This window comes from Schistocerca piceifrons, chromosome 3 (assembly GCF_021461385.2).
Source record: "Schistocerca piceifrons isolate TAMUIC-IGC-003096 chromosome 3, iqSchPice1.1, whole genome shotgun sequence".
In the NCBI taxonomy this organism is placed as follows: domain Eukaryota; kingdom Metazoa; phylum Arthropoda; class Insecta; order Orthoptera; family Acrididae; genus Schistocerca; species Schistocerca piceifrons.
In genome coordinates this window covers 872792033-872819074 of record NC_060140.1, presented here as the reverse complement: position 1 = coordinate 872819074, position 27042 = coordinate 872792033, and the positions used below count along the sequence as shown (strand labels likewise).

Below are 27042 nucleotides of genomic sequence, written 5' to 3'. Positions count from 1 at the left end.
AAAACAGCTTTTGCTAACAATTACGCCGGATGACAGTCAGCTATCAAAATGTGCTGTAGCAGGTTAATCAACACAAGACTGACTGTAAACTAACTGTAAAAGAGCTGGAGATGTAAAACTTTCTATGGAGAAGGGCAAAAAATTACTACAGTGACAGATGTCATAAAAATAAAAAAAATAATAAAGCAGTTACAACTGAGGGCAGTAATAAGTAGAATGTATAAATGTTCAAAAACATAGTATTTAATTACATGAAAAACTAAAAATTCATTTTCTGAAAAGTTTCAGCCTCCTGTCTTACCTGGAGCAAGCAGGTATCCTGTGAAATAAGGAAGCTGATGCAGTGGCCTACACAGCTTGAAGACAATGTACTGTGGGAAGTTGGTAAGGGAAAGACCTTCACCTAGTGGGTAATAAATGGGAGAAGATCCAGTGCAACAATTTATAACTCAATAACCAACTATTTGTACCTGGGAAACATTCTACCACTTACTCATATGGAAACTACAACATGATTGAGAAAACTGCACTGTACTCTGGTAAACAGGTATCTACACTGGGCCAAGAGTACTTCAGTGTATGGTGCTTAAGTGCACCTACTGCCAGGTACATAAAAAGTCTTGTTTGAGTGATGATCTACTGATTTACATGAAAACTAAAATTTTTAAGGACATAATGATAAATGTGGCTGTACCTCTGATTTCAAGTAAAAATATCGAAAACCTGCAGATGGGAGTTTTGAACTAAGACTCAACAAATGCTTCTTGAAATTTCTTATAAAATATTTTGAACTTATGCCCACTTCATATCTAATGTTATGATGGCTAAGAATTTTGTTTGGTAGGAAATATTAACTCTAACCTCATTAAATGTGGAACTAAACTGTTAATACTGGAAGATCATTTGCCAGCACCACTAGTTCTTAAAACATAGTATGTAGAAAGTATTGCCATTTGGCCAACAGTGGAAGTGGACCATAAGCTTTTCTTGATTAATAAGTGCAATCAATAAGAAAGTCTTAAGGCTGGTTTACATGTTGATGGAATGTCTGTGTTAAACAACATTTTCTTTAGGTCAAATGGTGCCACTCACGCTCACTCCCAATGGAACAGAACTGAACGTCAGCATCAAACATGTCAAAAATTCTCAGCAAGATTGCTGTGGTGCCTCCCTAAATTCTAAAATTTTGTGAGACCTACAATCTGTCCTGGCAGACAACTCTACCATTGCAGCCACACCTTGATTCTCTCCAAAGCACCCATGCCATAATGGAACCTAAACTGAGCTGACCCCACTACCACAATCTACCTGCCAGTGCTGCCACCCAGAATTGCCATCTGCATGCAAGGCAATCTTTTTTGGTGTGCGTGAGTGATGAACAGTCAATGCATCATGTGCACAAATACACCTCCCTTTGTTGTGAACCAGTGCTACTGTCTGTGAACCAGTGCTTCTATCTGTGAAACAGTGCTTTTGTTTACAACAAGGACCAAAGGACTATCACACAATAACTATTTAAGGACAATCTACTACACAATAACTATTTGAGGATAATCCTTGTGGATTGCTTCGGGAAGATAGCTTGCAAATGCCATAGCTTCCTGAGCAGGACCAGTCACAGTCCAGTGGTTAATGGCTCAGGTGATGTCCTCCCTTTAGTTTTTCTGAGGCTTTGGAGAGCTGCACTCCAATTTCCAGAGGCCATAAATTCCACATGCAGTAGCACACATAAATGCCCTCTACGTTGTACTGCTTTTTGCTAATTAGTGCTGAGCACCCACGTGGACCAACCTACTAAATCATTACACAGCTTCATATCCTCCTTTGTCCATGGCAGTGTCTTGCCACAGTGTTCCTGTTACCTTTGTTCTCTGCTGGGAACAAACTTTTAGGGTTTAAATTGAGCTTTTGAGCTTTGTGTAAATTTTGATGAAGGCTCCCACCTACGAACTTTAAACATACTTTTGTTCCTGTATTGGCACTGCTAAACTAAGAAGCTTTGCTGTGCAAGTCACACCTAAATTTTGTACCAATCACATATTCCCCTTTTTGTTTCTGTTAAATGAAATGTAGTAGTGTCTACTGTAACAAATGATTTGTATTGCCAAAAATTTGCCCCTTGTTTCTTTTTTGTTGCTTCTCTGAAAGATGTTTTCCATGAAATTTCCCACCTTCTTCTTCTTTTCCTCTTAATTTCCCTCACCTGATAGCTGTGATGTACACTGTGCAGCAAAATACTTTTGGCACTGCAAGCATTACCATCCTGGTGACCCAGACTTCAAGCACCCCATTTCCACCATCCCCATTCCTCTTATGCTCCATGCAGCTCACCTCCCCCAGTATGCTACCCTTTGTGCAGCTCTGCACTGCCCCACAAGCTCCAAGTGGTGTTTATTCATTGTTTCCATCATGCACTTACACCCTCATCAGTACCAAATGTATGTTTTTTTCTTCTCCCTCCCAGTCATATTCATCCTGCGCTCATGCCCAAGATGCAGCCTATATAAGGAAGCCAAAATGATCCCTCAAATCTCATCCACAGTGGAGTGTGTTTCATCCAGTCTAATCCCTGTCCCTAGTCCATGCAAGCTGCTTGTTAAAGTAGCTGGTTTAAATCAGTTTCTCACCCAGTTTGCACAACTCTTGTGCACCATTACACCTCAGGTACAGGTCTCGTTTCAACCCATCAATCATACAACACTTCTGCCCACCTCCCCACATTCAACACCTGTGCCCTGCACCTGTGTTTTCCTCTGCTGACGTGATCTTTGGCATGTCCAGAGTTATGAGTGACAAACAAAGTTCACCCCTACTATTGCTGAGCCGGAATACTCTGTCATGACAGAGGCTTGTGACATCATCACCAGCCTCCACAGTCTGACAGTGACCATAAATTAAAAGAGCATCTGACACATGATTGCTGTCATCCGAAATGCAGCGCTCCTGGTCACTATTTTCTGTGGAGGAATGTTCTGGTATGAGGCCCATCCAGCTCCTCCAGCACTTCTATGGCTTAGCTGAACCCCATGTCTTGACAGAAAACTTTTTATTCCACAACTGGAAATCTTGCTTGCCTTCAATGATTCATATGGCACTCGCCACATAGAACCACACAGACGTCGGCACCACTGCCGTTCATTGCAGACCAGTTGTGTAAGTCTCTTGGCCCCTTGCTGGCCATAGCTGCCACCCAGCCCCTTATCCTTACCCCACCTCCTACTTCAGTCCCCTTGTGCTACATGGCAAGTCCCTCAGCCACCCCAAAGTGCAACTGGCAGTGGTGTCCCCACAGTCCATGCTTCGAGATGCACAGTCAGATCTAGTGCAAATCATGATGTGTTTGAACAGTGAGATGGCCAGCTTAACTGCTGCCCTCACTAGCTCTCGTCTGCCCATTTCTGCACTCCCCATCCTGCCCCACCCACACAGTCCAAGGTCACTATCGACATGGCTCATGCAACCACATCTTCCCTCTCCACAGTGACTGCCAGATTGCACACCTGTGCAGGTGTTACTATTACCCACTGGGCTGGCAAGCTGGAGGATCCACGCAATGTTGAACATTTGTGCTGGTATCACTAGCACTTCAGCAGTGGCATTGCCAACTGCAGACCACTGTGCCCATGGCATTCAAACTCAGTTAATGACTGGCAATAGGCACACCCAGTTTCTCAGCAATTCCTCAGTGCCTGTTTGCACTTGACCACTGTAACCCCACCTCACTTATTGCCTATCTCATAACATCAACAGCAGCTCAAGCCTGTCCATCTTCCCATGCAAACTCCTGCCCTGGTCTGGCTCCCCATCCCCCTTCCTCCTCACTGACACAAGCGGCTCCATCATCACTACCTACAGTCCCCACACCTGCCGCCATCATCCCAGACTTGATGAAGAGCTTCTTTAGACTTTCACTATGGCTGATGTCACTGACCTAATCCATGGCACAGATTTTATCTCCCATTTCAATCTTCTTCCTGACCTTGCACAGTGTCACCTAGTTGACGGCATGTCGGGTCACTCCACCCCCTGCACTTCTCACCCACTGGTCACCTTGCCATTAAACAACTTTCTTACAATGGCCCTTTCACTAATTTCCTTTCCGAATTCCCGCCTCTCACCCACCACCAGTGCCACCTGCGAGTTGCACAATGATATGATGCACTACATCATGAGGGCTCCAGGCTCACCGGTTCACTGCTGTGCCTGTTCTCTTCCATAGGGCAACCACAGGTTTGCACAGGCAGATATCTAGACTTCCACTGACGGTAGAATCCTCTGCCCACCCAAAAGCCCTGGATCCTCCACACTTCATTTAGCAATGAAGAAAGCTGGGACCTATGTGCTTGTAGTGATTATTGGCAGCTCAGTGTGAGAACAATTCGTGACCATTGTCCTGTCCCAATCTTACACAGCTGTAGTAATGACATAAGAAGGTAAACAAACCCGTACTGTGCACCCTACCTGTAACAACCAGTTTCGAGAGGACTAAGCATGACCACCAGTGTGGCCCTTCTGGTACACCCCTACTCTCAACCTCTCTTGCTCTCACTACTGATGTGAATCAGTTCACAATCAGCTTGGTCCTTTGACAGTGCATCAAGTACATTTGGCAGCCTCGCCATATTCTGGGCTAAGCTATGTGAGATCCAGCACAAATGGGCTGGGTGCAGTCAAGAAATGCTCATCATCAAAGAGATAGTGAAGAACTTCCGCTCTTTTATCATCTTCACTGACCACCACTCTCTTGTGACAGTGTTTCATCAGAAATATGGTGCCAAAATATCACCGTTCCATCAGCAGGAGTACATGGCTCAGTTTTCTACCAATATATACCAAGTAGCTGATGTTGATAACATTTTTGTTGACTATCTCAGTTGCTCCTGCACCTTGAGCCATCTGTTAGATTAAAAAGTCATCACAAAAGCCCAGTCCACCAATCCCACACTAGCTCAGTTAAGGCAGAAGCTGAATTGTGACATTGCCCTCCAGGTCCTTGGCACAGACCTGCAAATTTAGTGTGATATACTTTCTGATCTCACACATACTGTCAGCTCCAAAGATCCCATCCACTCCCCCATCCCCCCCCACCCCCCACCCACTTTCTGTAAACCAGCTTTTGACTGCTTGCATGGCTTGGCACAAACCGGCATCTGCATGTCCACTGCCCTCATCCAGGAACATTTGTTCTGTCCTGGAATCCAATGGGACTGTTGCACTTGGGCCTGCACCTGTGTGTCATGCCTGTGCACTGAGTGGATTTCCAACATTTACACTGACATCAACTACATCTACATCTACATCCATACTCCGCAAGCCACCTGACGGTGTGTGGCAGAGGGTACCTTGAGTACCTCTATCGGTTCTCCCTTCTATTCCAGTCTCATATTGTTCGTGGAAAGAAGGATTGTCGGTATGCCTCTGTGTGGGCTCTAATCTCTCTGATTTTATCCTCATGGTCTCTTCACGAGATATACGTAGGAGGGAGCAATATACTGCTTGACTCCTCGGTGAAGGTATGTTCTTGAAACGTCAATAAAAGCCCGTACCGAGCTACTGAGCGTCTCTCCTGCAGAGTCTTCCACTGGAGTTTATGTATCATCTCCGTAACACTTTTGCGATTACTAAATGATCCTGTAAAGAAATGCGCTGCTCTCCATTGGATCTTCTCTATCTCTTCTATCAACCCTATCTGGTACAGATCCCACACTGCTGAGCAGTATTCAAGCAGTGGGCGAACAAGCGTACTGTAACCTACTTCCTTTGTTTTCGGATTGCATTTCCTTAGGGTTCTTCCAATGAATCTCAGTCTGGCATCTGCTTTACCGACGATCAACTTTATATGATCATTCCATTTTAAATCACTCCTAATGCGTACTCCCAGATAATTTATGGAATTAACTGCTTCCAGTTGCTGACCTGCTATATTGTAGCTAAATGATAAGAGATCTTTCTTTCTATGTATTCGCAGCACATTACACTTGTCTACACTGAGATTCAATTGCCATTCCCTGCACCATGCGTCAATTCGCTGCAGATCCTCCTGCATTTCAGTACAATTTTCCATTGTTACAACCTCTCGATATACCACAGCATCATCCACAAAAAGCCTCAGTGAACTTCCGATGTCATCCACAAGGCCATTTATGTATATTGTGAATAGCAACGGTCCTACGACACTCCCCTGTGGCACACCTGAAATCACTCTTACTTCGGAAGACTTCTCTCCATTGAGAATGACATGCTGCGTTCTGTTATCTAGCAACTCTTCAATCCAATCACACAATCCAACCATCAGATCCCTGCCATCCCCAGACACCTGTTGCTATCTTTTCACAATAATAAACCAGTTTAGACTCTGGCCAGAAGCCATCCCCATCTCAGACACTTTGGCTGAAATGGTTACTGCAGCATTTATCATGCCTGGGTTTTGCATTTTGGCTGCCCCACCACAATTCACTTCCTATTTATTCAAAACCCTATCTGAGACTTGCACCCTTGTTCATTTTACCACCATCTACCACCCCACACCTAATGGCATGGTGGATCGTTTCTATCATACTTTAAAATCTGCCCTTATCTGCTATGACACAAAATGGTCCACAGCCCTGCCACTTGTCCCGTTAGGTTTGTGGGTGGCCTACAAGCCGACCTGGAAGCATCTGCCACTGACCTGGTTTACATGCAGCCCCTGCACCTACCAGGCGACCTTATTGAGCTGCAGACTCTCATGCTACAACCCATGTCCTTGCTTGTGTCCAGCAGCTTCAACACAGTATGGCCTGGCTCTGACTGATGCCTCCACGGTGCCATGGTGAGGGCAAGACTTTTGTACACCGTGACCTAGTGTTGTACACTCATGTAATGCTACACATAAATGCCCCCACTCTGTCCACAATACTCAGGTTCTCACCTCATTTCACAATTAAATGACAAAACATTTACCATGCATCTCCATGGCACCCCTTCCATTGTGTCCTTCAATAGATTAAAGCCAGCTTACATGCTCACTCTCAACAATGTCCACTGACAGTCCAGGTCTCTGTGTCTGCCACTGATGCCACTGCTGATGCCACTACCGACACCACCCCTTTACCCCGCCCCCGCCAGTGCTGCTGAATCATCAGCTGGCACCTGGGACCTCTCTCCCATTTGTTTCTCCTCCTACTCCCGCCTTTTAGCGTGTGGAGCCTGATACTGAGCATGTAGTGCCTGATCTGAACCCACTACCTCACCACTGCCACCAGACAGAGCCTCAGACAATGCTCCTCCAGACCTCCAGACTCGATGCCATGCCCTGCAACCGTGCCAGCCAGCTTCTCACAAGGGTGTCTGGAAGATAGGAGCAACAGCAGCATCTGCACTTACACAGCATGCACTATATCATATATGGCAGCTGCACATTGTGCATAGCTATATGTGCTCTGCCTGCCCGAGTCTCACCCCCCCCCCCCCCCCCAACCCGCACTCAGTGAGACTACACCGTGCTGCATCTCCTCGTGCTGCCCAACACCTCCTCTGCACCCATTGCTCTGCCACGCAGCCCCTTGTTTCCCGAGATGCAGCCCGAGTGATGTCGCACATCATCAGGCATGCCTTCGCCAATGCAATACAACACGCTGTCCTGCTGCTTGTCTGTCACAAGTTCTGGACTGCTGCCTGCTGCCATACACAGCACACCACCCTCGTTCATCACCGTCGCTACTGCACCACCCTTGCTGCTGGTAGTGGCCTGCTGTTTGCCCCCCCCCCCCCCCCCCCTCCCCCCACCGCAGTCCGCACCACTACACCCTGCACTGCCGCAGTGATCTAAGCAAGGGGTTCTTTAGGCTGGTCAGTAGTCTTCCCTGGAGTTTTGGTCTACAATGCAGAACTATATGTTTCTGAATGCCCGGGTGTGGATAAGACATTTTCTCATCTGCTTTGACTTCCTCAGTTCCATCCAAGTGATTTCATAGATGTACCCAGCAGAAAAAAATGCCTCAGATGATTATGGACTCCATGACGCATCTCCATAACAAGGGACAGGAAGCAGTATTCTGCTGGGTATCAGGACATGTCTGAATCCAGTATGATAATAATTCAACCAAGGGAGCTTGTCAGGACACACAGCGGAAACATATGGTGTCTCCTTATGCAATATTTCCTCACTGTTGAGCCAGAAAGTCATAAGCTGTTGTGGGGCAGAGTGTTTCGATATGTTGGAAAAGCAGCTCCGGTCTGTGAAACCAATTATCTGTTTGTGTTAAGCCTCCTTCTGGTTGCAGAAGCTGGATGAAGCGGCACTGACCTGTCTCCATTGTCCTCTGACCCATGGCTTCTTGCTCCTGTGAGGACCTGCCAGTTTGTGGAGCACATGGAGTGTTTGTTTCAATACATCACATTCTAACAGACTGTTCTATATTCTAACAAGAGGGCAAGAGTAAATTTAAGTGAGAACCTGCTGTCTATGTTAGTTGATGGTAAGGTGAGTGTGGTATACATATTAAAATTTTGTGAATTTCCAGACTCAAACCTAAACTGTTAGGCTGGAGGTTTTAGAATGTTACAGAGTGACTGTCACATCCTGTTTTTATTTAATAAGCAGGCAGCTACATTTGTTCCTGTGTTCCTTTTCCAATATTTTAAGAACTGATGCATGGCAAGCTTTTATAGTATGTTTGTTTTTGTGTGTTTTTTCTACAATTTTTTAGCATTCTTACTCATTTTAATCAAATTCATCTTGTCAGACCTTAGTATCGGCTCTGAAAACATTTATGTCATTTGCCCAAATAAATCTGTCACCATCAAATAAGCCAAAACCAAATGTTGGGTGGCACATGAAAACAAGGTAGAGATATTACAAAATTCATCAGGAGTGTTTACTCTCTGGAGTACATGACAACTGAATGTAGTAATACACCATTGCATTGCAGCTACAGTAAAAATAGTGGCAGAAGATTCCTGTCTGACTTGTTTATATTCAAAGAGTTTTGTTTCTTTTAATCACATCTATATTATCATGTCCAAGAATTAACTTGGCCACAGACATAGTGCTGTCTTTGTATATAGCAGTAAATTCCGTCAGTGAAAAACAAAGGCAGAGAGTAGATCTCCTAAAAGAATTTTTATTGTGAAAACACTGGCGTTTTTGGTTTTATTGTTGAAAAAATTGTTTAAATGATGGAAAAGTATTGGGAAATCTTACTAATATTTTGAAGCCAAACCAGTGTAAGCAGTCAAGAATGCTGTACAACCTAAGCAATTACATTGCATATTTTCATTAAAAAAAGATTTAGAAACTCTTATTCAAAAATTTTATTGTTTTTAATGATAAGTTGACAATAGTACCCATCAGTTATTTATGTGTAAAAAAATCTGTTTTCACAAGAAGTTAAATCTCCATTCATCAACAGAAAACACATGTTATATCAACAAGTCAGTGATAAAAAATATATGTATATGCTCACATTTGTTATTTATAAAAATATGTTAAGTCTTGATTTTTTCAAATAATATCACAACACTGCAGCAAGCAGAGAGTATGTATACAAAGAAATTGTTTGTGAATGATAGAACACTTCTATCCTTAGTCTCACTTTTGAGAAGTTGGTCTACTACCACTGCAGGTTTCTTACTCAACCCTGTAAGATGTGTCACATTGAGTGCAAGACTTATTGGTCCTGCCAAGGTGTATGTATTATACTCTGGTAACATCTTGTGCAATTTTTGTGATGTCCTTGCAATCCTTTTCTGTGCCATCATACTCTGGAAGAGATGAATAAGGAACTAAATTTTGAATGTAGTTAGGAAACTATCAAATGTAGAATCATACTAATACACTACAAAATTTAGGAATAGTTAACATGAAAGCCTTCTACAGATTAATATCTTAATTTTTCTTTTATATAATGTGCAATTTAGATCAAAATAATAATTTATGTTATTAACTAAATTTCAGTGCAACATCGTATCATCAAAGATTCCAGACACTGCAAACACTAACCAACATTACTTCTTTCAGCAAATAATGTGGTGTGTGTGTGTGTGTGTGTGTGTGTGTGTGTGTGTGTGTGTGTGTGTGTGAGAGAGAGAGAGAGAGAGAGAGAGAGACCTTCAGCATACTGGACAAGGGAGACCTTGTCAGTGCAGGGGCACCGTTTCCCAGTCACCAGGCTGCCTGTGTCATTTCCCCAAGCAAACCCAATCCAACCTCTGCAACATCTGAGTCCATCCCTATACAACTCCCAAGCCCAATCCCTTGCCACAGTGATCATTTCCCTGTAAAAGACCCAAGTGCAAGAGCCTGCCCAGTCCATCCACCCAGCATTTCGTATTTCGGTCCTGTCACAGGCTTATCATACCGAATTAGAGTTTGGGCCATACGTGAAAGCAGTAGTGACATGTACCAGCTCTACTGCAATCACTGCACAGCTTTTTATTTTTTTTTTTTTTAGTGTGACCAAGAGCAAAGTGGACCACCATGTGGCACAACATGCAGCTGTACATGACAAGCTTAACTTCAGTGGCTGCCTTACAACCTGGGCCATCTGGATCATTCCATCCACCACCAGCTTTTCTGGACAAAGCAGATGGGAAATATCCATACAACAGATTCTCCTCTCCAGAAATTATCCTGGCCTCACCCTAAGGCAACCTTCTATGCACACCCCATCCACCCAAGGAGTTTCTGCTCCCTCTTTCCTATCACCTCCTTCCAATTCATGCCCCCTCACCCTCATTGTGCATTGCTCTCTCTGGCCAAGCAGTTCCAGGTGCTCCACTCCAGAACCGCACTGCTACTACGGTCGCAGGTTCAAATCCTGCCTCAGGCATGGATGTGTGTGATGTCCTTAGGTTAGTTAGGTTCAAGTAGTTCTAAGTCTATGGGACCAAATGACCTCAGATGTTAAGTCCCATAGTGCGTGATGTCCTTAGGTTAGTTAGGTTCAAGTAGTTCTAAGTCTACGGGACCGATGACCTCAGATGTTAAGTCCCATAGTGCTTAGAACCATTTTTTGCATTGCTCTCTGCCAATGCACGCACCAGTCTTTTTTCTCTCCGCTCCTCTCCTTTTCTCTGCTTCTCGCAGCCTCCTAGCAGCTTTGACCTACCATCTTCTAGTCACTGCACAGTGCACCAGATAGCGCTCTTCTCTCCTGCATTCATACCCAACCATCCGGCCTACTTCCCTGCACCAGTCCAGGTTGTTGCTTTCGTTGTTCAATGCAACAGTTGCTACCTGCCCAGAGCTGTCAAAGTTAGAAGTCATGTGTACATGAGGTGTACCAGCTTATGTGAATGTGTGCATTTTCCTTCCTTTTCTGAAGAAAGGCTTTGGTCAAAAGCTATGTGTAACAGCCTTTTTGCTGTGGCTGTTTGCAGCTCAGTGCTGCATCTTTAGGGTATCAATCTCTCCTTTCCATAACTGCCAATATTCCAACCTGGACTTTCCATTGTTTAGTACTGAAAGAAACTTTGATAGACAGGGACCACTTGTGTGATGAAACGAAACAAACATATTATTTCACTACTGTAATAAGGGAACACACAAATTTACGAAGACTGAAGGAATCAAGCATAAGGAAAAAAATAGTTAAATACGTGTGTGTGCATGAGGGTGGTGGGGGGTGGGCGCATGTGTGTGTGTGTGTGTGTGTGTGTGTGTGTGTGTGTGTGTGTGTGTGTGTGTGTGTGTGTGTGTGCGCATGCGCGCTTGCGCCTTTTCTCAGCAGGGGACCATAAAATGAAACAACAGAGATACACAGTAAATGTTCAGTGTATCTGACAGGGGTCACCATTTGCAGGTTGGCTCTTATCTTCTTCCAGTTAAGACATTTGCAATTAAAAGGTTGTTCTTAAAATAGATCAAATGCTTTTGAAACTTCCTGGCAGATTAAAACTGTGTGCCCGACTGAGACTCGAACTCGGAACCTTTGCCTTTCACAGGCAAGTGCTCTACCATCTGAGCTACCGAAGCACGACTCACGCGCGGTACTCACAGCTTTACTTCTGCCAGTACCGCGTCTCCTACCTTCCAAACTTTACAGAATCTCTCCTGCGAACCTTGCAGAACTAGCACTCCTGAAAGAAAGGATATTGCGGAGACATGGCTTAGCCACAGCCTGAGGGATGTTTCCAGAATGAGATTTTCACTCTGCAGCGGAGTGTGTGCTGATATGAAACTTCCTGGCAGATTAAAACTGTGTGCCCAACCAAGACTCAAACTTGGGACCTTTGCCTTTCGCGGGCAAGTGCTCTTCCATCTGAGCTACCGAAGCACGACTCACGCCCGGTCCTCACAGCTTTACTTCTGCCAGTTCCTCGTCTCCTACCTTCAAAACTATACAGAAGCTCTCCTGCGAACCTTGCAGAACTAACACTCCTGAAAGAAAGGATATTGCGGAGACATGGCTTAGCCACAGCCTGAGGGATGTTTCCAGAATGAGATTTTCACTCTGCAGTGGAGTGTGCACTGATATGAAACTTCCTGGCAGATCAGGCTGTGGCTAAGCCATGTCTCCGCAATATCCTTTCTTTCAGGAGTGCTAGTTCTGCAAGGTTCGCAGGAGAGCTTCTGTAAAGTTTGGAAGGTAGGAGACGAGGTACTGGCAGAAGTAAAGCTGTGAGTACCGGGCGTGAGTCATGCTTCGGTAGCTCAGATGGTAGAGCACTTGCCTGCGAAAGGCAAAGGTCCCGAGTTTGAGTCTCGGTCGGGCACACAGTTTTAATCTGTCAGGAAGTTTCATATCAGCGCACACTCCGCTGCAGAGTGAAAATCTCATTCTGGAAACATCCCTCAGGCTGTGGCTAAGCCATGTCTCTGCAATATCCTTTCTTTCAGGAGTGCTAGTTCTGCAAGGTTTGCAGGAGAGCTCCTGTAAAGTTTGGAAGGTAGGAGACGAGGTACTGGCAGAAGTAAAGCTGTGAGTACCGGGCGTGAGTCGTGATTTGGTAGCTCAGATGGTAGAGCACTTGCCCGCGAAAGGCAAAGGTCCCGAGTTCGAGTCTCGGTCGGGCACACAGTTTTAATCTGCCAGGAAGTTTCATATCAGCCCACACTACACTGCAGAGTGAAAATCTCATTCTCAAATGCTTTTGTTTGACAGTGTCAGATTTCAATGAACTACACTGTCCTCTCACATCTCACTTTTCTGGCTTTGCTGTTTCTCACTCCACCATATCATGATTAACTGTCTACCAAGATATACTCAATCCAGTCACTCATACTCAATACCCTAGAGGAACATATATTCCTAAATAGGTGCAACATGGTACTAAATCAAATGTATCAAAGAAAGGGTATAATTTATATGCTCCCTGCTGGTTGTGATGTAGAATGTCATTTGGTTCAAAGTCGCTCAATAGATTCGATATATTTTATAGAAACCTGTAACCAACTCAGTTGTGTATAGTAGTAGTTCCCTTAATCTTTTCTACTGCTTTTCAGCACTCACACTCAGTCACTCACTCTCTCTCTCTCTCTCTCTCTCTCTCTCTCTCTCTCTCTCTCTTTCTGTCTGTCTCTCTCTCTCTCTCTCTCTCTCACACACACACACACACACACACACTGAAATTGGAACTCAAGTCATCTTAGGTTATCTATAGATATCTGACATTGGAAATAAACGTTTTGTCCTTGGACAGCAATAATTTTAGTGATCTACTAAAACAATATTTGAATAGGATTAGAAGAGGCACATGAAGTTAAAAGTGAAAATTTACTATTAACAAATCTACCAACTTCCTTGTTATAAAGCTATAAAGAAGGTAAAATAATCCTTTATTGCTGAAAAAAAATGAAAATAACTTTTTCAGTTTCAATTGTCTTGATGTCATTGTGATGAACTGAGATTTTTATACGTATGCATTGTGGCATGCTACTATAACCTTTTAAATACATTTATCTACCAGGGCTGACTGTCATACAAGAGGGGGGGGAGTTTGTAACTGAGACACTGAAATGACACTTTGCAGAAAAAAGCTATAAGTTCAGTAATGACTCTTTCACCCACCACAGAATCTGCATTATATTGAACATTTCTGGCAGATAAAAATGGTGTGCCAGTCCAGGATTTAACTGAGAACCTTGCCTTTCCTGCGTAACATTATTACTGACTGAGTTATCTAGGTAAAAGTCACAAACAACACTAACAGCTTTACTGCCACCAGCTCCTCTCCTGTCTTTCAAATTTTGCAGATGTTCTCCTACATACCTTTTGGACTAATAATCCTGGAAGAAAGGATACTGTAGATAAATGACTTAATCATAGCCTAGGGAATTGTTTCGAGAATGAATCTTTTACTTGGCAGTGATATGCAAGAGAACTTCTGTGATGTCTGGGAGGTAGGAGAGAGGTACTGGCAGAAGTGAATCTGAGAGGGCAGGTCTGAGTCATGCCTGGATAGTTCAGTTAGAAAGAACAGTTAGAAAGAATCCTGGTCTGAGTCCTGGTCCAGTATGTAAATCTGCCAGGAAGTTTGAAAACAGTCTACACTCCACTGCAGAGTGAAAGATTCATTATGAAAAGAATTCCCTAGCTATGTCTACTCATTTACCTGCAACACCCTTTCTTCCAGGAGTGCTAGTCTGATAAGTAAGCAAGTAAACTTCAGTAAAATCTGGAAAGTAAGACAGCTACTAGTGGAAGTAGAGCTGTGAGGGTGAGTACTGAGTCATTTCTGCATAATTTCAATATTTGCCACCGTCTGCTAAAACATTTAAAATTAATTGTGTACCTGTGGTCAAAGAGGATAAAGAACTAGAAGCTTCTGCAATGCCTTCAAAATCATAGCAACATGTGTGGTCCAAATTGTCAGAGAGTATTTTCATATCAATTTCTCTTTTGTGTTTTTCTATTATATTTTTTAATATTTCTTCAGAATTCTGTTGAATCTCTGAAAATTCTGCAAAAAGAAAATGAAATTTGAGAGGATAGCATATTATTTTGTATTGAAGAAATGGTATTTGTACTCCATAACATATATTTGTTTCAGCATTATTGTAATAATGTTACTCTCTCTCTCTCTCTCTCTCTCTCTCACTCACTCACTCACTCACACACACACACACACACACACACACACACACACACACACACACAGCTATTGTTTCTTCTCAGCATTGCTGCCTGATTAAAGTGAGGTGTGGATGATATAGACGTGTAAAATATGTGGTTTTAGAGGAGAGGAAGAAATGGCAGGGAAAGGGTTTAGGAAGAATCATATATTGTGAAAGAATTATGGATATTCTGGGGGCAGGGTAGGGGCTGGTGTGTGAAACATTGTGGGGATAGTATACAGGGATAGTGAAGCAATTGAAGTAAGAAAACAAAATAAGGAAAGGGTGATATATATGAACACAATGCAGTAAAAAGTAATAAGAAGGGTGTGAGGCTGGTGTGAGGGCAAGGGGGTGAAATAACAGGGAAATGGGATAGGGAGCAGGGTTGGGTAGAGGGCAGGGAATGATGGAGACAGGTGGCAGATGAGTCACAGCAACAGAGGGTATGTTGCAGGTATAGTTTATATTTTCACAAGTTGCAGATGGCGTAGGTTGTTAAGAAGCAGAGCAATTTGCTTTGCAAGTAGATGATGTTAGTTGCTCCTCCACCACAGCTTAGTGATGGTAATACATCTGGCTGTATTATTGGTTTGTGGCCATATTGATGTAACCAAGTGCACTTAGTGCTTTAAAGTTAATAGGTATTGTGGCTGCTTGTGCACATTGCCCTAACTCCAATGCCATAGGCAATGCTAGCAGGAGGGCTGGAATACGAGTGGTGTATTGATGTTTGGCACAGGTCTTTCAGCTGTCTTCCCCAGGATATGACAGTCTGGACTGGGAGCTTAAAGCTGGGTAGGCATATAGATGGCTATGAATGTTATGTATGTTGTGTGGATGGTAGAATATTGCTTTGAAAGATGTAGGAAGGATAATGGGGAGGATATGTTCATTTAAAGGGATAGTCAGACAATGTAATTCAGTTTCCTAGTCCTTGGTGGATAGTGGTGATGAAGAAGGGGCTATTTTGTGGTTGGTCAGCAGGTGTACAGTGAATATGGAATGAACATATGGATATGATATGGGATAATCTCTTTTCAGACAAGATGAGAAGAGTAATGTCAATACGCAAAGGCCTTTGTAAAACTTTCAGCATACTAGGAGGATGATCCTTTGTTACTGCAGTTAGTGCATCTGTGGGTGACTAGTCTATATTTTTTAGTGCTTAATAGTTGGTAGCTGCTGAAATACAGGGAATTTTTTGAATTTATTTGCAACATGCTCCATTGCAGTATTTGTAATACTACATGTACATGTGTGTGTGTGTTGAGTGTAGTGTAACGTTCGTGTTGTATGATGATGATGGTGGTGATGAGAGAAGGTAGAGGGTGAAACCCAGTGCTTGCACATAGCCTACTCTTCGTGAATAGCACCAAGGAGGCCACTGATCTTAACTTACCCATTCGAAGGACAGATCATCATCAACAGTGTCACATACCCTCACTTCATGAGACACTGTGGAGAGGTTTGGTATTTAAACTAGGACATTGGTACAAAGTCTGATGTTCAGGAGCTTTACACCACCACCTCTCCTTGCCTTGCCAGCCAAATGCTGATGATGAAAAATTTTTACACCACCAGGATTCAAACTGTCATAGCCCCAGGTCAAGCACCACTGCACAAGTGTGTATTAGTGACCTTGGCCACAGAGGTAGGTTACAAGCATTGCTTGTGACTGGCTTTAGTGTGAGTGTAGGTTCTTATGTACTCATCACTGATATGGGTGTCCATGTCTAGGAAGCTCACTGACCTGATGGGAGAAGGTGAACGATGAGAGAAAATGTGTTAATGAGGGTCTGTTGTCCTTAATCTGGGACTAGATCATCATCAGTAAATCTGAACAAGGCACAGGATTTAGAACTATGAGTAGCTAGTAAAGATTCCCCTAGATGGCCTTTGGGTGGAATGGCGTAGGAAGTCGCAGTCTTGAGTGCGCAATGCAGTGCAGTAGACTGTAGGTGATGCCTTTAAACAAGTTGAAGTTGTGGGTAAGCCATGGTTACAAGGGAGGAGGAGATAAGTTTAAAATCAGCTGAATAAGTTAGAGTTGGACTGTGACATGAATGGGGATGTTAGTATAAATTTAATTTTTGTATACATTTAATTTCTTAGAATTAAGGAATGGATTATTAGAGCACAGCATAAGTTTGTTAACTTTGCAGATAAAACCATATTTTTCTAGAAAACTAATTATATGCATTGGCTGCAAAAAAAGTCTGACACTTCTGTAGAATAGAAATTACATGTGACATCTAAAAATCTTAGAGGTTTTGTACATACTGTGCATTTCCACTGATTCTGTAGGCCCAATCTTGTCAACATATATTTTCAATTCTTTCATGCTACAGGAGACTGTGTCGTCTTTCCCTCCTCCTTCATCAGCGTGAAATATCACATTTTCTTGAACATCATTCTTTACTTCAGTTGTTTCATGGGTACTGCATTGATATTTGTATCCAATGAACATTGCACCAAGCACTGTAAATCAAATTTATTACACTACGTTTATTAAACATGATCTTAAATAAAAACAAAAGCAGTAGTTTGATCAGATACATGTATGAACAAGTCAGAAAGGTGACTAGGGATTGAAATGTACCAGGTAGTGAGGGGTTGGTTTTTTTCATATAGTTGCTCTCACAATATACTAAAAAGTGTTTAAAGCCCTACATCTATACATTTTGTTGTTGTAAGAGCATGTGAAGGAATTTGCTGGAACAGAAATCATTTCTTACCACAGTTCATCAGTTTCGTTGATACACCATTAATTCATGTATTCTGTTTTAGTCAGATTATCTTTTTGCTTCTGTCCATTGTCTTCTTGAAGGGTTATGCTTTTTCTCATTTCATATTATTCATATACATATCATTTTCCACCAATCCTATCATGAAAGGGGCCTTTGTATATGTGGGTTGTATCAAACTATACATTCATGAACTGCTCATGGGTACTCAGATAAGTAGTGTCATGCAGATGGCACAGGATAAGTAGATGTGGAGATAAACAAACATCTCCCATTTCTTGACTGCTGGTTAAATGGAGACCAAATGGTGTGCTATGGTATAACATTTACTGAAAGTCAATGAATTGAGATTTGTCCTTGCACATCTTCAGCTGTCATAAGTCCATCTGCTCTAAAAGCTCAAGGGTACCAACTGACCGCCATGTCTTCCTCAGCCAACAGGTGTCACTGGATGCAGATATAGGGGGGCATATGGTCAGCACACTGCTCTCCTGGCTGCTGTCAGTTATTGTGACCAGAGCTGCTAATTTCCAGTCAAGTAGCTCCTCAATTGGTCTCACAAGGGCTGAGTGCATCATGCTTGCTGACATCACTCAGCAAACCCAAATGATCACGCTAGACAAGCCTGACAGCACTTAACTTTGGTGATCTGACAGGAAGTGGTTTTATCACTGCTGCAAGGCCACCAGCCTCCAGCTGTCACTACCCATTGCAATACGAAGGTGTCCTAAGTATACTAGTATACAGGGCACAGGGAATTTCCAGTCAAGAAAGTATACTAAAGAAGTTTAACTACTTGCAGTCAGTTATCCAGAACAATGGCTACTACAATTGCTAGATCTGGTGTGTCTTGAAACTGAAGGATACTATGCCTAATGTTGCAGTAGAGGAAAAAGAAAAAAACATATAGCATGGATGTTCATACCTTACATCAGAAACATATCCACTAAAATTGAAATAATTCTCTGCAGAGACGATGTCAAATATGTGTTCTGTCCACTGCAAAAGAACATAGCCTTAGGAAGCTCTATGGAAGATGAACTGAGCCTCTGAAACTGGGAATGTGCTGCATCCCATGTCAGTGTGGGGAAATGTACATAGGTCAGACAACCCAGACTGCACAGGTGCCACAACAATAGGCAACAGCCAAAAAAGTCAGCTTTTGCGGATTGCTGCCTCTCCACAGGACGTAGAATGAATTATGATGGGACCAAGGTGAGCAACAGGCCAATGCTGTCTAGGACTGCATCCTAATAAAATACCATGACACATGCCTCCTCTGTTTAAGCAGTGTCTTAAAACACAATGAGACAGCAGCTGAGGACTATGTTTCATGCCCTGAGATTGTTCTTCCAGCCACACCAGGCTGCTGGGGCTGCAGATATATAAGAAGGTATCCACATGAAGACATTTAGTCATCAGCACCATGTGAAGATGGCATACTCATGACTGCCATGTTGGGAAGCCTGAAATTATGCATCAAGTGACAGGTGGACTACTTTTGTAAAGTAAATACTATACTACAAATTATGACTAGAGCTAATTTACTCACACTGACAATCATGAGGATTAAGGTAAAACTGTCTCAATCTGTAGTGCTCAGTTTGAAGGGGTAAGCCCTTACTTTCTTCTGATCTTAAACTGACTTAGACAGTTAATTATAGGGGGACTTACATGGTGCAGGTTTGCGATTTTTGCACTAACAAACATTATCAGAAGTGAAAAACTGATGAATGACAGAAATAATCATCATAGAAGTCTTAAAAATTTCTTTTTACATCTAGATGAGCATGATCTTGCTGAAATTAGGCCACAATAGTTGATGCCTTCAAAGTAATATTGAATGACTACCTATGTTATAGCAGGAATTCACCTTTAATTTTCAACATGAAAAGACCCTATTTTTTAAAACAAAGGACCCACTGCAAAGGTTTGTTGATAGAGGGTAATGGAAATGACCAACTGACTGAGAGCTGAAGTGCATCAAATCATCAGCAGCAGTTTAGTGGGGCATTTTTACTAAAGAAAAGAGGCTGTGATAATGACAAATGATCAATTTTTGCCTTAAAGACAATCTCAGAGCTCTAGATAAGCAATTTTCTCTGGATGTCTATTTATTACTGGAGATATAGTATCATTTTGTGTTGTTTTACTGAGCACTTGTTTACTTATTTGTACATTAGAATCTTTGTTTTGCACATATTGCACACCAGATGTTGAAGAAAACTTACATCTTAGCATGTTGTTTTGATTATAATTTATGCTGTAACATACACTGTCTTATTCCTTTTTAAGTTATGTTCCCTTACGGCTTCCCCATCCACATCTGTACTTTGGTGGAGGATACTTCTTGGTATCTTTCCCCTTTCTTGTTCCATTCATGAATGTCTTGCTGGAAGAACACCTGTTGGTTAAATGCCTTATGAGCTCAAATGTTTTTCCAATTTTAATGTCATATTGATTTTGTGAAATGTGTGTAGGTGGAAGAAATATGTTGACTGATTCTTCTTGGGATATACGAATTTGAAATTCAAGCAGTAAATATCCTTGTGACACACAACATCCCTCCTGTAGCATGTACCATTGGAATGTGAACAGTTGGTCCAGTAAGGCCTTTCTAAGTTACTTTTTCATGAGTCAGTTACATTTCCTTAGGATTACTCCAATCGATCTCAGCCTCTGTTTTTGTGTGTTCATTCCCCTGGACATATTTGTTGCCATATTATGGTTGTTTCTCTCACTTCAACATGCAAATCACCCCCACATTCTGAAAACTAGTATATGTCAAATGATATGCTTCTGCATGCTGAGTGGTTTCATTGTAGACTATGGCTTACTGTTTAGTTAATTTCCTCATTGAAAAATACATGGCATTGGGGAAGAGAGAGTGAGAGGTGAGGGCATTGGAGAATGATATGAAAAGAAGAAAGGTTTTGTGATAAAGACATGGTATTCTGAGTCCAAGAACACTAAGAGCAATCAAACAAATACCAGCAGAGTAACACCACAGAATAAAACAGATTAAGAAGTGATTCCAAGTCCCCTAGAAAAGATAGATTGAAGTTGTTTAGTAAGAGCAAGAAAGTGTGTAGAAAATAATGAATTAACTGTAGGAGAAACAAGACTAAAACCCTTTAGGCTGCAGCCAAAATGTTGAGCACTATACACTTCTTCCTTAGATTTTTAGAATAAAGTTAGTGGAGCTTTTGTAGAGTTTAACAACAGTATGCCATTCACTGCTAAATTAATACTCAGTGCTAATCCAAGAGATATCTCCAAGTTACATAATTATGAGAACAATACACAAAACATTGAAGTCTGGGTTTGAGTTCTATTTTGATACACAGTTTTCATTTTTTTGCAAGCAAACACTTTACTAAGAGTGAAAGAAGTTGTTTGATAAATTTCTCGATTTCTAAAATCAAATTTGTAATTATGATTCCTGGTCTGCATTTTTTAAATAAATTATCTTCTTATTTAATAAAAACAATCTTACCAAAGAACAAGACAGCTGCTGATAGCAACACAATCAGAATCCATATACCAAGAGAAAATGTGTGCCTCTCTTGTAGAAATCCATGCCTTACGCCTTCTGCATCATCAGGGCAAACACACTTGTAACTAAGTTTTGAGTGTTGATAGAGACATTTTCCACTTTCGGGATTATTACAAACGTCAGCTCCTGGTTTCAAAGTAGTACTTTCACTACCACACCTAGTAACAGAGATAAAACAATGTTTGTCCAAAATATGAAAATGACATCCAAAGGAGGAGTTTATGCTACAAAAAGCAAATTATAATGATATATCCATATAAATAATCTGAACACCTTTATCTTTGTTACATTTGAATTTGCTAAAGTACGGTACTCATATTCTTGTGAAAATTTTAAGATAATCTATTAGCTAAGTGGAAATTTCTCAAATATTGTTGCTTTAAAGTTGCTTTAAATGTATTTCGCTTTTGACACCTCACTTCACCATATTAAAACTTCCAGGTTTGATATCATACGTGTAACAACCTTATGTATAAAATGATCTGTGTGTATGTACTGAACTTTCAATTAAACACTTCTTTTTCTAATAAAAATTTCAGATGCAGTCCACATGTACTTCTCCAACACTGTAATTAGCTCTGTGTCACTCATATCCAGACTCCAGAAACAGCCTAAAAAACTTTTAAAGCAAAATATTAAGAGCATGTTCTTCTGATATAGCAACTGTTTTCAGCCATATATTTAATGCATCACTTTCATGATTTATTTTTCCAGACAGGCTAAATTTTGCTATTATTAGACCTCTCTTTAAGAAAGGTTCTAGGACAGATAATAATAGCTTTTGATCCCTTTCACTATTAAGTGCCTTCTCAAAAGTGTTGTAAAAGATAATATTAAAAAATGGTTGAACAAACCTGCAAATGTAATATTTTGAGGCAGTCACAATTCAATGACAAGGTTTCACCTACCCATTTTTTATGAACTGACTAAGGCTTTCAGTTGTACAGATCACAGGATCCTATGTCCACATCTATATCCACATCCTGCAAACGACTGTGAAGTGCATGGCAGAGGCTACATCTCATTACACTTGTTATTAGGGCTTATTCCAATTCCACTCACATATTGGCTGTGGAAAGAATGATTGCCCAAATGTCTCAGTGCATACTGTAATTAATCTAATCTTGTCTTGGCGGTCTGTATGGGAGTGATACATAAGTGTTTATAGTATATTCCTAGATCTGTCACTTGAGGGGAGCTTGAACACCCTATGTCAACAATGTTAAATTGATACTTGGCTTCTCTACATTTCAGAAATCACTGCAGCAATGGACGTAGAACTTTTACAAGACATTACACATTACATATTCTGATTTAAGGGCATTGAATTTCAGTCAGTGGTTTGAGAAATACAATACTTTAAGTAAACTAGTGTTCAAAATTAAAGCAACAAACTGCTATATCCCTGTTCTGTGTCTAATACAAGATATAATCATACAAACAGTCAACAGATGTCATTACAATCATGTTTTGCATGGAAGATGGCATTCCAATCAGTGTACAACTACACCAGCAATGACTTCAGGGCACCTGTCAAGTGGGGGTAGTGCCTGCAGGGTAGGCCCACATCCGCAATTGCTGTGTACACAGTCACAGATGGTGCAGTATGGTGCAGAGAAGATGCCTACAGACCCTCTGCTGTGGAGGGCCACAGAAAGAATGGAAGCAGGAGAGTCACAAACTGTTGTGGCCCGATGGCTTAATGTGAACTGTTCTGTTGTTTCTTGGACAAGGCGACAATGTATAGAGACCGGAACTGTATCCCAGAGACCAGGAAGGGTCGACCACATGTGACATCAGAAAGAGTGGACCATTATCTGCCAGTAAGGGCATGATGATACCGCCTTAGTACTGCATTGCAACTGGCATATGACCTCACAGCATCCCCTGGATGTGTTATAATGAGTCAAACGGTGCACAGAAGGCTTCAGCAGAGTGGCTTTTATTGTTGGAGACCTGCTGTCTCTTGACCTCTGTAATGTCTTCAAAGAAGGGAAAGTGTAGAGCGGAGCTGTCTACATGCTACTTGGACAGTCGAATGGTGGGCCAATGTTGCTTTCACAAATGAGTCCCGATTTGGTCTGGAAGCGATTCTCGGCAAATTCACACTGAATGGCAGGTGTAACACAGTTTTGGAACCCAAACATTATGGAAAGAGACTGTTATCAAGGAGGATCTCTAATGGTGTGGGCAGGGATTATGCTGAATAACCATTTATGAAAATTGTACAGGTGAATCAGCAAGATTTAACTACTGTCAGGTACCATGAGGAGATCTTGGGATCTCATGCACAGTTGCTGTGAGGTGCTGCGAACCCAGCCTTCATATTGATGAATAATAATGCTTGACCTCATAGAGCACAGGGGTGTGTGTTTTTAGATATTGCACACATGGTGTGGGCTGCTCACTCTCCCAAATTGAATCCCAATTAGCATGTCTGAGATGCACTAGGGAGACAGCCAACAACCCTCCAAGGCTTGTGAACAGTTCAGCTGGAAGAATGTGCATTATTGCCTCAACATTAGATTGACGACATCATTCACAGCACAGGCCTGTATTGGTGCCAGAGGTGGTCACACCCCATACTGAGCACATTAACCAGTTGACAGAATCTGTGTGCAAATCTTTTAAGTTGGGAAAAAATTAAGAACAGTTTTGTCTACTGTTATGCGTGCAGTTGATAACATTCCACGTTCTTTACATTGTTTCTACTTTACTATCTCCTTTTACACTGCTTTGTGGCAAAATGTGGCAAAATAAATACAACCTTGCAAAATTTCTGTTTGTTGCTGTAATTTTGGACATCGGTGGATATAGTTAAAATTTTTTATAATTTTTGCACTCTCTCCAAAATAATTTTAATTGTATTTGGCGTTATGTATTTTATTTTAGTTTGGGAGACTCGGTACATCCACGTGTCAGCTTCATGAAAATTTGAATATTCTACTCAAGTTCTTTCTAAAATTTAGTGAATAATGCAACTAAAAGCTTAATTTTCAGAAACAGCTTCTAAAATCTGAAATGACTAAAAATTATTGTATACAGGGTTATTACAAATGATTGAAGCGATTTCACAGCTCTACAATAATTTTATTATTTGAGATATTTTCACAATGCTTTGCACACACATACAAAAACTCAAAAAGTTTTTTTAGGCATTCACAAATGTTCGATACGTGCCCCTTTAGTGATTCGGCAGACATCAAGCCGATAATCAAGTTCCTCCCACACTCGGCGCAGCATGTCCCCATCAATGAGTTCGAAAGCATCGTTGATGCGAGCTCGCAGTTCTGGCACGTTTCTTGGTAGAGGAGGTTTAAACACTGAATCTTTCACATAACCCCACAGAAAGAAATCGCATAGGGTTAAGTCGGGAGAGCGTGGAGGCCATGACATGAATTGCTGATCATGATCTCCACCACGACCAATCGTTCGGTTTTCCAATCTCCTGTTTAAGAAATGCCGAACATCATGATGGAAGTGCGGTGGAGCACCATCCTGTTGAAAGATGAAGTCGGTGCTGTCGGTCTCCAGTTGTGGCATGAGCCAATTTTCCAGCATGTCCAGATACACGTGTCCTGTAACGTTTTTTTCGCGGAAGAAATAGGGGCCGTAAACTTTAAACCGTGAGATTGCACAAAACACGTTAACTTTTGGTGAATTGCGAATTTGCTGCACGAATGTGTGAGGATTCTCTACCGCCCAGATTCGCACATTGTGTCTGTTCACTTCACCATTAAGAAAAAATGTTGCTTCATCACTGAAAACAAGTTTCGCACTAAACGCATCCTCTTCCATGAGCTGCTGCAACCGCGCCGAAAATTCAAAGCGTTTGACTTTGTCATCGGGTGTCAGGGCTTGTAGCAATTGTAAACGGTAAGGCTTCTGCTTTAGCCTTTTCCGTAAGATTTTCCAAACTGTCGGCTGTGGTACGTTTAGCTCCCTGCTTGCTTTATTCGTCGACTTCCGTGGGCTACGCGTGAAACTTGCCCGCATGCGTTCAACTGTTTCTTCGCTCACTGCAGGCCGACCCGTTGATTTCCCCTTACAGAGGCATCCAGAAGCTTTAAACTGCGCATACCATCGCCGAATGGAGTTAGCAGTTGGTGGATCTTTGTTGAACTTCGTCCTGAAGTGTCGTTGCACTGTTATGACTGACTGATGTGAGTGCATTTCAAGCACGACATACGCTTTCTCGGCTCCTGTCGCCATTTTGTCTCACTGCGCTCTCGAGCACTCTGGCGGCAGAAACCTGGAGTGCGGCTTCAGCTGAACAAAACTTTATGAGTTTTTCTATGTATCTGTAGTGTGTCATGACCATATGTCAATGAATGGAGCTACAGTGAATTTATGAAATCGCTTCAATCGTTTGTAATAGCCCTGTATATGTTGTATTTCTTTGTTTGTACTATCTCAGAAGCACCCTGTTCAGTGTTGTGTATCACCCTTTTGACCATTTTCCATGGATATCATTTTTTTCTAACTTCTATTGCCTAGTACAGCAGTGCAGGTCTCCCGCATCATTCCCCTACACTCTGTCAACGGGTGTGGGACATGATGATCATCATCATATTCCCTAGTGATCATTTCTGCTGTACACTGTGCTTCATGAATGTGAACTGTGTATTTGTTAAATTTCTCTGGTGCTGTTTTCTCCAGGAATAATTTCTCATATGCTGTCTCTCTAAGACACTTGAATAACAAACATCCATTTCACTCATGGCTCGACTCAAAATTTCAGTATCTGCAGAGCCCTCCATTTCGCCACTTGTTCCTTTATAGTTACTGTCACAGATATGAACTGCCTGTTTCAATCATTTACATTCATAACAATGTTTTTTTCAGAATCTGAAAGTCAACCACCTTCTGGTGTCCACACTGGTCATCATAGCAATAGAATTCTTGGAACTTGTACATACTACATGGGTTTATATTATGAAAAACTGCTATATTGTTTTCAACAGTGCTATCAATACACACAAAATAATTTTGCTGTCGTAATACTGCAATCCACAGCCTTCTGCATAAAAAATTACATTTTTTTTTTAAATCTTGAAGCTATGCTTCAAAAATTTTCTGAATAGTAAGTTTATAAGTAGTTATATAACACTTTCTTAAGGAAATTGCACATTTTATAATGGGATACAAATGTAAAAAAAAATTTCTTTTATGTTCTAACTCCCCTTAAAGTTGGTTTTAGAAACTGTCAAAGTAGGTTTTCATTGGATAGTGTCTGCCTTCAAGCATCCGCCAGTTGAGTTCTTTCAGCATCTCCATGACAAGGTCTCCATTAGTCTTATTTGGTGTGTGTCCAACACACAATATTCTAGGATGGGCTGCACAAGTGTTCTGTATGCAGTCTCTTTTGTAGACTATTTGAATTTCCCTAGTATTCTTTAGATGAACCAGTCTGCCACTTGCTTTACCTATAACTGCTACTATGTGATCATTTGATTTCATATCCTTACAAATTATTACACACAGGTATTTGTGTGAGTTGACTGGTTGCAAATGTGTCTCACTGATATTATAGTCATATGCTACATTTTTTGCTTTGTGAGGTGCACAATTTTACATTTCTGAACATTTGAAGCAAGTTGCCAGTCTTTGCACCATTTGAAATTGTGCACTTTGAAATCTTTTCATGGTATGTGCAACTTCTTTCAGGCACTACTTCATTATAGATAACTGTGTCATCTGCA

At 41.7% G+C, this 27042-nt stretch overlaps 1 protein-coding gene across 1 annotated transcript in view; it reads right to left on the bottom strand.

Annotated features, from left to right (window-relative positions):
- Positions 1-9547: 9547 nt before the first annotated feature.
- The window catches only part of LOC124789138 (putative neural-cadherin 2), a 137230-nt gene continuing 119735 nt past the window's right edge, over positions 9548-27042 (bottom strand). The window contains exons 11-14 of the mRNA XM_047256431.1: positions 21281-21498; positions 17321-17518; positions 14716-14883; positions 9548-9744 (exon numbers count right to left, since the gene is read on the bottom strand). Coding sequence (XP_047112387.1) covers positions 9677-9744; positions 14716-14883; positions 17321-17518; positions 21281-21498 — 652 coding nt within the window. The 3' untranslated portion in view covers positions 9548-9676. The remainder of the gene's footprint in view (positions 9745-14715; positions 14884-17320; positions 17519-21280; positions 21499-27042) is intronic.